We start from the raw sequence: 13928 nt of genomic DNA, 5'->3' as shown, positions 1-13928 counted from the left end.
CACTGACCAAGACTCGGGAAGCAACCAGAGACGTGGTGGGAGGTGGCAAGAAGTTTAATCTGATGCTTAGGCGACGGTTCCCATTTTGGCTGATGGTGAGGATTCAACTGGGGCTCTCCAGAGCTGAAAGCACAAGCAGCTTCGGGTTGAACTAAAGAGTCAAGGCTCTTTATGCAGGGCTGCAAGGGTCCTCTGCAAATGGGGAACCCGGGAATGCCTGCTGCCCAGCCAGTTAAATCTGCAATTAAAAGCAGACGCCCCCTTGTGGGGAAGGGTGCAGCAGATTCTGGGAAGCCACCAGCACCTTTGATACAGTGACTGCAGTTCGGTATGAAAATCAAAAAACTTTATTGGAGAAGCGATGAACAGATACAAGTATAGAGCAGGTAGAGGACACAACTTCCACAGCCAGAGGGATTAAAATAAAGTCTGCACGCGAGCACCATGCAACAAGCCGTCATGGCTAGTCCAGATCCGTCCTGGTCCCCTCTGTGCTCATGTGCAGAGCTCGGGCTCCAAAACCATCCCAAAGATAGCCCTGAGCCATGTCACACAGCTCCACGTTGCAGCGCTGAGTCACCTTCTTCAGCACGACGAGACAGCGGCAGATACTACAGATCCCAGCAGGCCATGCTCCAGCCCAGCAATTGGGGAACATAGCATGCTGGGACTTGTACTCTTCTTAGGCCATACGTTCGGGTTAGTGATGAGATATGGCTGCATTCTGTTGTTTTATACAGTGTCAGCCAGACTGTACTTGGGTAGCTCCTACACCTCCCACCAAGGGGACCTCTTGGAATACCGGCCCCCGCCTCCAACCCTTTCCCTCCAAGATCCTTGTTGAGGAGCGAGGGGAGGGGAAGTGGGAGGGGGAAAAAAACAAATCTTCATACTAAAATCAAGTTTAAAAAACTCTTATAAAGTTATCCCTGGTCATGCACATTCATTTACGATATGAGACATTCAGAAATTTAATTCAGAGCTATTATTCCAAGCACGTCTGTGATTAGTTTTTATACATACTATATAGAGTTTTTGTGATTAGTTTCTACATAGACTACCTCCTCCCTCAGCCCCAAAAGGAACATCCCACCAGAAAATGGACAACTGGGGGCAGATTTATCCAAAGTCATTTAGATACCCAACTTCTTTATGTCTTTGAAAACAAACCTGCCTCTAAGCCAGTCAGCAACATCCCCAGATTTCTGCAGGCCAGTCAGAACGAGCCAGAATAGAAATGAAGGGAGCGGTTGGTGTAGATGCTTTGATTTGCAAGGACTTATTCCGCAGTTGCATCATGAACAGGGCATAGGCTGTGAGTTGGGAGGCTCCAATTTTTAAGTCCAGAAGGGACTTGTCATGAAAGGTAAAAAAGCTCAGAGTCCCAACTGTAATATTGGGACTATACAGGGCTCCTGCATTTTAACACCCGACCCCGACTGCACCTGCTTTTAACGATAAAGTTGCACCTCTGATCGCACCAGTGCCCTCTATCATTCGATCAGTGACATCCAGATTAGCGTATGGCTCACCAGGGCTCCCTGTTCTGTGCCATGGTCTTTTCTGGGGATTTTAGCCTCTGTCCCGAGCCCTATTATACAGGCTGTTAGGGAGGTGGCTGGCATCAGTCCAGTCAGCCAGTGGCTTGGTTGTAGCAGGGGAAGATCATTGTCTGGTCTGTGGGAAGCATGCGTGGCTGGAAGGCGGAGGGAAGCCTCAGTCAGTCGCTGCTGCTGGAGGAGGAGGAGGAGGAGGAAGAGGAATGCTGCAGGAAGGGGGAGAGAAACCATGAGGCTTGGACCTCAGCCCAGGGAGTTGACATGCTGTTGGCAAGTGGATGGCTGGGAATAGAAAGGAAAGGGGCACCCTGCTAACAGGGCCCTGAGCTGCTGCCCATGGAAGCAGGGCGAGCTCCCACAGGGGACCACCTACCCATTCCACCAACCACTGCCACCCTCCCCCAATGTTACAAGGTTTGTGTAGTTGGCAAGGGGGTCAGGGGTCTAATCCCCACCCCGGCCACACATCCATGTACAGGGGCTCCCCTGCCATGCCCAGAGGAGTTCCCCTACTTGCATTGCCCCCCCACACACACACTGTAAAGGGGGTGAGGGGGTGCCTTAACCAGAGAGACTAGGAACTACGCCAAGACTCCTCCAGACTCATGTAATGAGGAACCAGCAGCACTGGCTGGACTCAAACCAGCATCCAGGATGCAGAAGGGTCCCCACCCCAAGTCCTGAGCGAACCAGCCACCCTCCCTGGCAAGGTTCAGCGATGGCACTAATTGCTGAACAGATTGGGGTGAGGGGGGGGACACAACCCACACACAGGTGCTGAGAAAAAACCCAACACACAAGCTTTCTCCTTTCCCTTCCCCAATTCAGCACGTACCTCTGACCACTATGCCAGAATGCACCCCCATTCCCCCTGCACCACCACCCCACACCCACTGACCTTTCCATGCTTGTGCAGCTTGTGTGGCTTGTGCACCTTGTGAGCCTTCTTCATCTTCTTCCTCATCTTCTTCGCCGCCTTCTTGTCCAGCACTTGGGTCCCGACCACGACGGTCCCAGGCATCAGGGGATTAATACACATCCCCCCAGGCATTCCAGGAGCAGGTGGTGGGTAGGGACCCAGAGGGTAGCAAGGCTGCTGGCCGGGGAAAGGGGGTTGAATGGGGTGGCCGGGCGGGTATGCAGGCTGCCCTGGAACCCCCACTGGAGGGGTGGGATAGGAGCCAGGGGGCACTGTGCCTGGGGGGAAAGCAGGGTTCACAGGGGGAGGGTAGGCAGGATTGGAGCCAGGTGGGTACATGGGGTTGGGAGGGAAGGCCGCTCCGGGGTAGGCACAAGGCTGTCCTAAAAGGAGAATAAACCAGTGTCACAGCCAGCAGGAGAAGAGAGACACCCCTGGGGCAATATCGCCCCCCTCTAGCACTGCCCTGCTCCCCTGCTCAGTCCCACCCTGCAGCAACACTGGGACTTCCCCACCTCACTGCCCCCTGTCCCCCCCTGCGACAGCACAGGGGAGCAACACCAAGTATTTTAGGCTTGGCTGCTGCTCCCTAGCTTTGCTTCCTGCCTTTGCTGCTTGGGAAGTGTGGGGGGTCCCCTGGTTCCTGCAGGGGCAGTTGCCCCCTCTGGACTGCAATGATGCCCCCAGTGGGTTGCCAGAAGGGGTAACTGACCAGGCCCTGCGGTTCTAAGAGCATCAGCTGCAATTGCTTGAGCTAGAGGAACAGCTCCACTGGCTTAGCTGACTCCACCCTCTGTATGTGTTTCTGCTACTGGTGGGGCAGGCCATAAGAACAGCCATGCTGGCTCAGACCACTGGTCCAGGTAGCCCAGTATCCTGTCTTCCAACAGTGACAATCCCAGGTGCTCCAGAGGAAATGAACAGAACAGGGCTATTTATCTCGTGATCCATCCCGACTTCCAGCCTTAGCTTCTGGCAGTCAGAGGCCGCTAGGGACATGCAGAGCATGGAGTGTGGCCCTGACCATCTTGGCTAATAGCCATTGATGGACCTATCCTCCAGGAACATTTCACTCTTTTTTGAACCCACTTATACTTTTGGCCTTCACAACATCCCCCGGCAACCAATTCCACAGGCTGACTGTGTGTTGTATGAAGAAGTACTTTCTTTTGTTCGTTTTAAACCTGCTGCCTTGTAATTTCATTGGGCGACCCCCTGGTCTGTGTGTTATGGGAAGGGATAAATAATACTTCTTTATTCACTTTCTCCACACAGTCATGACTCTATAGTCCTCTATCATATCCCTCCTTAGTCCTCTCTTTTCTAATATGAACCGTCCCAGTTTTTTAAATCTCTTCTCATACAGAAGCTGTTCCATCCCCACAAACAATTTTGTTACCCTTCTCTGCACTTTTCCAACTTCTAGTGTATCGGTTTTGAGATGGGGCAACCAGAATTGCACACAGTATTCAAGGGGTGGGTGTACCACAGGTTTATCAATACCAATATGATATTTTCGATCTCATTATTAGGAACCATTAGGAAAGGGATAGATATTCAATTGGCTTTTTTGGCTGCCGCTGCACATTAAGCAGATGTTTTCAGAGAACTATCCCCAATGACTTCCAGATCTCTTTCTTGAGTGGTAGCAGCTACTTTAAACCTCCATCATTTTGCATGTACTGTATCGTTGGGATTTTTTGTTTTCCAATGTGCATTGCTTTGCATTTACCACCATTGAATTTCATCTGCTCAGTCACCCAGTTTAGGGAGATCCCTTTGTAATTTTGGATCATCTGCAAACTCTCTCACTTCACTATTTACCCCTTTTTCCAGATCATTTATGAACATATTGAACAGCACTGGTCCCAGTACAGATCTTTGGGGACCCTGCTATTTACCTCTCCCCACAGTAAACACTGACCATTTATTCCTATCCTTTCTTTCCTATCTTTTAACCAGTTACTGATCTAGGTGAGGATCTGTCCCTTTATCCCACAACTGCCTACTTTGCTTAAGAGCCTTTGGTGATGGACCTTGTCAAAGGCTTTCTGAAAGTCCAAGTACACTACAGCCACTGGCTCACCCTTGGCCACATATTTGTTGACCCCCCTCAAAGAATTCTAACAGATTAGTGAGGCAAGATTTTTCTTGACAAAAGCCATGTTGACTCTTCCCTAACATATCATGTTTATCTATGTTAATAATTGGAGATATCCTATCTCCTAGAACGGGAAGGGACCCTGAAAGGTCATTGAGTCCAGCCCCCTGCCTTCACTAGCAGGACCAAGTACTGATTTTGTCCCAGATCCCTAGGTGGCCCCCGCAAGGACTGAACTCACATCCCTGGGTTTAGCAGGCCAATGCTCAAACCACTGAGCTATCCCTCTCCTGTAGCTGAGTCTATAGTTCCAACCAATCTGCCTACTGCTGATTTATTACCGTCACTGTTTAATTTCACAATTTCCTCTGTTGACACCTCACTCTGGGACAGTTCCTCAGATCTGTCACCAAAAAAGACTAGCTCAGGCATGAGAATCTCCCTCCAGTGCGCTGCAGTGGAAGATTGATGCAGATGCAGCATGTGCCTCATGCTAACTCTGTGTCCCATAGACCCTGCCACCAAAACCTCCAGCTCATTTCACGTGTACCACCGAAGCTGGGCTAGATTTGAACCTGCTGCTTTAGAGGCAAGAGAGAGCCCCGTATCCCTTCTTTCCCCTGCTGAGGCAAAGAACGGGGGAGCGTCAGAGGGGAAGCCAGAGGAGCAGCTGAGAAACCTGCCAGACTTGCCATCGGTCCTGTTGCCCCTCACCTGCGTTGGGATCCGACATGGTTAGAGAGGAGAAGTGTCCTGTCACCTGGAGGGAAAGACACAGTGTCAGGTAAAGCGGGTAAATAGCACTGGGCAAGCATGGGTCACCCAGGACCAAGTCTCTGGTGCAGAAGCGGATTAGCCCAGCCCGCCCTAGAGCTCGGATAAGAGAACACCAGATGGGGACAGCCTGCTGTTTGCATCCCTAACAGAGATCAGGGCCTGTCCTAGAGACCCTACCATCTAACTAGACAAAAGACAGAAGAGGAGACTGGAGAGGGGCACTGCTTGTCCTAGGTCACCCTGGCAGAGCCAGGAGTAAAACCCAGGTCTCCTGGCTGCCAGCCGAAGCCTCTAGCCACCAGGCCTCATGTCCTCATCAAGAGGCAGCTCAGGCTGGTGACTGATTTTCCATCCCTCCCAGGAAGAGAAGTCCACAGCCCGCAGCCTCACAGTCTCCTCTCCTGTTGGTCACGCAGCATATGTACCCAAGCAAATGGGCAGAGGAACAAACAGGATCACAGGTACAGCAGCTGCTTCCTCCTATCTAGCCAAGCACGTGTGGCTTGGGGGATGCATGAAGCCCAAGCTCGGCCGACTCTGGTGTACCCATCCTGCCCCCCGACAGAGGCACTGAGACACCTAAACAGGAGAGGCTGCTGGGTTATTTCAGGGCACTCCCACACCTTCCCGCTTCCACTGCTCCAGCTCCATCACCTCCCTGGCTTCTTCTGCCATCCCCCAACGCTGCGCCCCACATGCCCCCTAAGCTCCTCCACAGTCCTCCTCAAACTCCACTTAGTGTCTGCTTCAAGCTATCAGCTCCCCTCCCCACCCCAGGGCGCTAGGTCCTGTCCATCCCCAGACAGCCCCCTGCCCCCAAGACCTTCCAATCAAGGCCATGGCTTCATTAGTGTTAAACCACCTCTGGGCAAGGAACCCCATCTGCAGTATCTGAAACCCAAACCTCTTGCGTTCTTTTCCTCTCTCCCCAGATGCTGCTCGGTAACAGTCACCAGCGAAACAAGAATTTACAGCTGGATTGGGATGGGGGAAGGGGTTCCTATGCAGGCTCCCCCACTCCTCAGGGTCAGACTAACCCCAGACGTCCTTTGGCACCACCACCACTCCTTGGAGGAGCATGGGCAAGCAGGCACTCCAGCCACCCTTAGCCCTCCCACAGGAGAGGGGCAATCAGGGCCGGCGCTATCATTTAGGCAGCCTAGGCAATCACCTAGGGCACCAGGATTATTCAGGGCGGCATTTTGAAGGGGGGGGGGGGGGGGAGGTGGCTCCGGTTGACCTGCCGCAGGCATGCCTGCGGAGGGTCCGCTGGTCTGTGGCTCCGGTGGAGCTGCCGCAGTCATGCCTGCGGATGGTCGGCAGCTTGAGCGGCTCCGGTGGATCTCCCGCAGGCATGCCTGCAGCAGCTCCACCAGAGCCACGGACCAAAGGACCCTCCGCAGGGGTGACTGCAGCAGCTCCACCAGAGCCACGGGATCAGCGCAGGGGGCGGCGAAATGGCTGTGCGCCTAGGGCGCGAGAAACTCTAGAGCCGGTCCTGGGGGCAATTACAGGTCAGCCCCCAGCTCTGTATCTGCAGCTGTGGGAGGAGGTGTGTGTGTGGGGCGGGGGGGTTAGGATAAAAGGTACATTCAGGGGACAATGCTTTGCTACAAGAAATGAGCCTAATCCACCCCCAACTCCCATTCCAACACTGTCCCTCCCGCCCCTGCAACACATAAACACACACAGAGATCTGCAGAGAAAGAAAAACTCAGCTAATCAAATTGATTCAGAGCAAAGTGAAACCGACCCAACCCGTCCCAGTTCACCTTCCTAAGCAGAGCTGGGTCCAAGGCCAGGCGGCACAAGTGATTCAGCTAGACTGCCCCACCCTTGAGATCTCATCAGTTTTTAAAGTTCAGGAACAGGGAGCAGCTGAGGGACACCCCACCCCATGCCCTGCAGCACAGGACAGCCACCCAGGGCTTAAATTTGTGCTGAAAGAGATGCCAGGGCTCAAGCAACTAGAAGCTGAGGCTCAAAGCAATTTTTTTTTTTATATTCATAACTGATGCAGCAAACTCAGAGGTGCCCGGGCGATGAACTGCCGAGCTAAGCAGTGTCAGGGCTCAGCCCTGGCACAAGTTAACACCAGACACCGCTGCGTTGCCACACAGAGGTGACCAGCTCTCTCTCAGGAAGGTTGGCAGCTCAGCAAAAGAACTAATGGGGGAGGCAGAGGGTTGGTAACCCATGCAGACTGCAACTCACTGAGGACCCACAGAGTTACAATGCCCCACGCCAAGCCTCACATGCCCACCCCTCGGAAAATTCAGGGGGAGTGGGAAAGCAGCCTCTAAGAGGTCGGTATGAGAGCAGAACTAGTTTAACTACCTACAACAGACGAGAATCAGATTTGGGATGTGCAAATTACAGAGATGGAAGAAGGGTGTGCATGGGGGGCAGACAGAGGAGCATGCATGGGGGTTGTGCAGGGGAGCCTGCACCAGAGGTGGGTAGATAGAGAGACAGGTGGGTGTGCAGGGTGGATGCAGAGAGGGACGGACTGACAGCTGTGTGTGGGGAGGATACACATAAACAGAGGGATGGATAGACGGAGGAGTGTGCAGGAGGATGCACAGAGGGACCGGTGTGCAGGGAGGAACATACAGAAGGGCATGCATGGGGGAGGGACAGACAAGGTGTGTCCAGGGGGATGCACAGAGGGACTGAGACACTGACAGCTGTGCAGGAGAGGACACAAGGAGGGGCACACATGGGGCAGGGACAGACAGGCAGACAGAGGCACAGGTGGGGGGATACACAGAGGGATATGCACGGGGGAGGGAGGGACAAAGAGGTGTGCAGGGGGATGCACAGAGGGACAGAGACTGACAGCTGTGTGGGGGATGCACAGGGAGAGGGACAGACAGAGGAACATTTAGGGTGGGGGGACAAAGGGAAGTGCGGAGGGAGGGAAGGACAGACAGAGGTCGGGGGGAGGGACAGACAGACAAACAGCTGTGAAGGGGATACACGGGGAGAAGGAGGGACAGACAGAGCGGTGTACGGGGGGGAAGACGGACAGAGGGATGTGCAGGGGAGATGCACAGCGGGCAGGATGGACAGACAGAGGGACAGACTGACGGGTGTGCAGGGGGATACATGGGGGGGTTTAGTGGGGGGGAAGAATGGACAGACAGATTGATGGGTGTGCAGGGCAATACACGGGGGAGCGGACAGACAGGGACGTACGGGGGGAATACACAGGGGAGAGGGACAGACAGACAGATGGGTGAGCAGGGGGATAGACGGGGAAGAGGGAGGGACGGACGGACAGACAGACAGACGGCTGTGCAGGGGGATACACGGGAGGGCGGGACAGACAGAGGGACGGGGGGAGGGAGGGCCGGACAGATGGTGTGCAGGGGGATACACGGGGGGGACGGACGGACAGAAGGACGGGGAGGGAAGGAACGGATGCAGGGGGATACACGGGGGGACGGATGGACAGAGGGACAAAGGGGAGGGAGGAACGGACACAGGGGGATACACGGGGGGATGGAGGGACACAGGGGGATACATGGGGGGATGGAGGGACAGAGGGACGGGGGGCAGGGAGGGCCCGACATACAGACAGATGGGTGGGTGTGCAGGGGGATACACGGGGGGGGGACAGACGGACAAAAGGACGGGGGGGAGGAGGGACGCAGGGAGATACACGGGTGGGAGGGGACAGACAGAAGGACGAGGGGAGGAGGGACAGACAGAAGGACGGGGGGAGGAGGGACGCAAGGGGGATACACGGGGGAGGACGGACGGACAGAGGGACGGGGGGAGGGAGAGAGGGACAGGAGGATACACGGGGAGGGGATGGATAGACAGAGGGACGCAGGAGGATACACGGGAGGGACGGACAGACAGAAGGATGGGGGGGGAGGGATGCAGGGGGATACACGAGGGGAACGGACGGACGGACAGAGGGACAGGGGGATGGACGCAAGAGGATACACGGGGGTGGACGGACCGACGGACAGAGGGACCAGGGGACGGACGCAGAAGGATACATGGGGGGGACAGAAGGACGGGAGGCAGGAGGGACCCAGGGGGATACACAGGGGGGGACGCAGGAGGATACACGGGCGGGATGGACGGCTGTAGACGAAGGCGGGGCAGAGGGACCCAGGGTACCACGGGGCCGGTAACGGACGAAGGAAGGGGGAGGAGGACCCAGGGGATACCACGGGGGTGGGGGCGACGGACCGACGGGGGACTTTCAGCGGGGATACCACGGGAGGTGGGTGACGACGCAGGAGGATACACGGAAAGGACGACGACATATAGGGACGTGGGGCAAGGAGGACCCAGGGGATACACGGGAGGGGGGGGGATGGACGCAGGAGGGATACACAGGGGGACAGGACCGATGGGAACCGGGGGACGGAGCAGAAAGATACATGGTACGGGGGACAGAAGGACGGGGGCAGGAGGGGACCCAGGGGGATACACGGGGGGGACGGACAGACAAGAGGGAAGGGGGAGGAGGACCCAGGGGGTACACGGGGGACGGACAGACGGGGGGGACCCAGGGGGATACACGGGAGGGGGGGACAACGCAGGAGGATACAGGGGGGGCGGACGGGGTACAGGAAGCGGACCCAGGGGAATACCGGGAGGGGGGGGACGGACCGCAGGGGTGATACACGGGGGCCGGGGGGACGCGACAGACGGGGGGGGGACCAGGGGATTACACGGGAGGGGGGACCGGACGCTAGGGGATACACGGGGGAGGCGGACGGGGGGGGTTACAGAGGACCCAGGGGATACACGGGGGGGGGGACGGACGCAGGTGATACGGGGGGGGGCGGTACGGGGGGGTACAGGAGGGAACCCAGGGGCATACACGGAGGGACGAACGGACAGAGGGACGGACGGCGCAAGGGGATACACGGGGGGCGGACAGACAGAGGGAAGGGGGGGAAGGAGGGACCCAGGGGATAAACGGGGGGGGGGAACGGACAGCGGGGGGACCCAGGGGATACCGCGGAGGGGGGACGGACCCAGGGGGGATACACGGCGGGTGACGGGACCGGAGGACCGGGCGGACGGACGCAGGAAGGATACATGGGGGCGACAGAAGACGGGTCGGGCAGAGGGACCCAGGCGGTACCGGGGGGGACGGACGGCAGAGGGAAGGGGGCGGAGGAGGGACCCAGGGGATTACACGTGGGGGGGACGGACAGACGGGGGGGGACCCAGGGGATACACGGGAGACGGACGCAGGGGGATACACGGGGGGGCGGACGGGGCGTACCAGGAGTGGACCCAGGGGACACCTAGACAAACCCCGCCGCCCGTCACCTCGGCACCCAGCGCTCGCTCCCGAGCGTGCCCCGGCTGACCCGCCGGCTTCGTGGCAGCGCTGGTACCCTCGGCGCCGCGCGGCCGCCATTGGCTGGCGGCGGCCGCGGGGCGGTTCCGGCACTGGCTGGCCGCTGGTCTGTCACCCCACGGACCGTCGCCTTTGGCGGGAAGGACGCCGCTGGCGCCTTACAAGGGCACGCCCCTCCGGGCCTGGGGGTAGGGGCAGAGTTCGTGCTGCGCCCGCCTGGCCTCTGCCCTGCACTGGAGAGGGGGAGGGGCCCGACTGCCTGGGTTTACTCTGCCCTGCCTGGGAGGGGGGCTGGACTCCGGACTCCTGGGTTCTCTCTGCCCTGCTCGTGGGAGGGGGGGGTGTCAAGCGGGGAGGCTGGGATCCGGACTCCTGGCATTCTCTCCCTTGCTCTGGGAAGGGTGTCAGCGGCGGGGCTGGGAACTTCCGGACTCCTGGTTCTCGTTTCCCTGTGCTCTGGGAGGGGTGGGGTCTAGTGGGTTAAATGCGGGGGGTGGGGGGAGCTGGAAATCTGGACTCCTCGGGCCTAGCTCCAGCTGCAGGAGGGAAGTGTGGTGTAGTGGTTAGGGAGAGGGATTGGGCATCAAGACTGCTGGATTTTCTTCCTGGCTCTAGGAGGAGCGTGGTCTGGTATTTGGTGGAGGAGAGTGGGGGGTGCTAGACTCCTCTGTTCGATTCTGGGCTTTGTACAGGAGTGTGGTTCACTGGTCAGACTCAGGGAGCAGCATCCAGAATTGATTGGCTGTGTCTTGTCAGCTATCTGTGCCTCAGTTTCCCCACCTGAAAAACAGGGATAACAACTCCAACCCATATGGGGGGGAGGTGGCTTGTGAGGCTTAATTCACTAATGTTTGGGAAGTGCTTTGAGATCCTCAGATGAGAGGTGACAAAGAAACATTCTGGCTGTTCAGTCTCACACCACTGAAATCCGAGGCACTGAGGGCTCTTTTGAGAGGCAGAGAAAGCACTAGGAGGGATGGTCCAGTGGGTAGGGCACCAGCTTGGAGACCTGGGATAGATTCTTGGATCATCCACATTTGTCCTGATCTGGACAAGTCATATAGTCTATCATGTGCCTCAGTTTCCCCATCTGTAAATGGGGCTCATACCCCATGGGTATGTGAGGATAAAATCTGCTAGTAAGTGTAAAGCACCCAGGTATTATGGTGATGGATATATAACACTGGATAGAGAAACAGCAAGGCAGTGACCTTTCCTAGGTAAATCCTCGACTTTGTGATCATCAGATCTGAAGTGCCCAAAGGGTCCCTGGTGGCTCTCTAAGATGCAGGAGCGAATTCAGAGGGGATCAAGCAGAGCTTCAAGTGATCTGAAAAAAGTGGGAGTCTATCATCATCTGGGAGCAAGAGCTTTCGTAAGACAGACCTTAGGGTGCGTCCGTCAGAGACAGTCCCTTGCACCCAAACACACGTGCTTTAAGATGTGAGGATCAGGGCCTGTTCCCGAGAGATTAGTCAGTGCCAAGCTGGCGAGTGCGGTGTGGGTGTCTTGAGGGCACAGGCCCTGTCCTGGAGCCCGGCCAAGTTAGAGCACTGCATGTTTACACACAGCTCTGATGACACTGCATGAAAGCAAAGCTCACCTGACAGCAGCACCAAGGTCACTCAAAGGATAGTGTCCCTAGGGAGCGTTGCCCAGTGTATTAGGCAATGAAACTACACGAGGGAAAGGGAGTTGGGCCTGGGGAGTCTCTTGGGAAAACTAGCAAAGTTTTATTGGGTTGTTTTCTAATCGGTCTAGTGGTTACAGCAGAAGATTAGAGCCAGGACTCCTAGGTTCTAGCCCTGGCTCTGGGAGGGGAGTAGGATATAATGGTTAGAGCAGGTGGGGGTAGGAGCCAGGCCTCCTGGGTTCTGTTCCCCCTTCTGGGAGGGGAGTGGGCTCAAGCAGGTAAGAATAGAAGGCAGGACACTGCTGTAATGAATAGAATGGATCTTTTATTGAGGCTGCTGGACATAGACTGACCCTGAGTTCCCACTGCTTAGTGCCATGATATGGGGCCATCCTAAATCCTGGCCTGGATTTGGCTGCCGTGAAGGGAATGCTGCACACATGACAGGCTCTGTTTGAAGCTCCGGCATGACTAGTGACACATGGGCATATACCTCACTTACCCTGTGACTTCCCTGAGAAAATCGGGACAACACCCCTGACCTGGGACAAAGGGGGGATGCCTGAGATGTGCAAATATTAGTGACAGTTAAAAGTCCTGCCCCAGAGTCCTCCTAAGTGAGGAGCATGTTCAGAAACCCAAGGCCTGGAGAAATCACTGGCTGGATTCCTCCTGGGATGAGTTCCAGGAAGATGCTTCAGCCCTAGGGTTTAAGAATCCCTCTGCAAATTAGAATGAGTCTGGGGCAGCCTTGCCCAGCAATAAGAACTATGCCCTCTCCCCCTACCTCGACATTTTAGTTGCAAATCTCTGGAGTCCTTTGTGCTGAAGGGACTTGTTGTTAAGTGTTGTTATTCTGGGCTGCTCCTAAGGGCAAGAATCTGAGGCCCTACTGCACCAGATCTCAGACCAATGGTTAGAGGAGGAGACTGGGCATGAGAACTCTGGGGGTCTATTCCCCGCTCTGGGAGGTACTAGGGTCTCACAGATAAAGCACCAGACTGGGCCTCGGGAGACCTGTGTGCTAGTCCTGGCTCTGGTGAGCAACAAACTTCTCTACTCTGTGCCTCAGTTTCCCTGTATGTGAAATGGGGCTAATGAGCCTGACCTCCTTTGTAAAACGCTTGGAGATCTTTGGGAGAAAAGCATGAGGTGGTGTGATTAGTGTCACGGAGCGATGCTCTGGAACTGCTCCCCACCAAACCAGTCAGGACTTTGGGGAGCCTCCTCTCCCTTGGAGCAGACTTGTTCGGGGCAAGAAGCTCACACATCTTCACCTCCTGGGTCTCTCCTTGGAGCATTCAGCATCCTCTGCCCCTCCATGCACTTCCCACAGTGAGCCCCACTAGTCCTGGGGAAGCCACAAGGTCCTGCACCCCCACTTTGCAGTCAGATGTGACTCTCAGCCAGCCAGTAAAACAGAGGTTTATTCGATGGCAGGATCATGGTCTAAAACAGAGTTTGTAGGTACCGCGAACCGGACCCATCAGCTGGGTCCATTCTGGAGGGCAGTGAGCCAGACCCCCACATCTGCCTTCACTCCTCGTCCCCAGCCAGCTCCAGACTAACACCCCCCCACTCCGCCCCTCCTCTCTGCTCAGCTC

At 56.3% G+C, this 13928-nt stretch overlaps 1 protein-coding gene across 3 annotated transcripts in view; it reads right to left on the bottom strand.

The window, feature by feature from the left end:
* Positions 1 to 331: 331 nt before the first annotated feature.
* PRR13 (proline rich 13) overlaps positions 332 to 13928 on the bottom strand; it is a 328718-nt gene continuing 315121 nt past the window's right edge. The window contains exons 1-4 of one of the 3 annotated variants that reach the window (XM_032786757.2): positions 11903 to 11950; positions 5294 to 5339; positions 2458 to 2861; positions 332 to 1765 (exon numbers count right to left, since the gene is read on the bottom strand). In XM_032786757.2, coding sequence (XP_032642648.1) covers positions 1721 to 1765; positions 2458 to 2861; positions 5294 to 5339; positions 11903 to 11935 — 528 coding nt within the window. In that variant the 5' untranslated portion in view covers positions 11936 to 11950 and the 3' untranslated portion in view covers positions 332 to 1720. Of the gene's footprint in view, positions 1766 to 2457; positions 2862 to 5293; positions 5340 to 10660; positions 10805 to 11902; positions 11951 to 13928 lie in introns of those variants that run through there. The other 2 variants (XM_032786759.2, XM_075061071.1) reach the window with 2 other exon arrangements.

This window comes from Chelonoidis abingdonii, chromosome 26 (genome assembly GCF_003597395.2).
Source record: "Chelonoidis abingdonii isolate Lonesome George chromosome 26, CheloAbing_2.0, whole genome shotgun sequence".
NCBI classification, from domain to species: Eukaryota; Metazoa; Chordata; order Testudines; family Testudinidae; genus Chelonoidis; species Chelonoidis abingdonii.
This window is presented reverse-complemented; position numbering and strand designations above follow the sequence as displayed.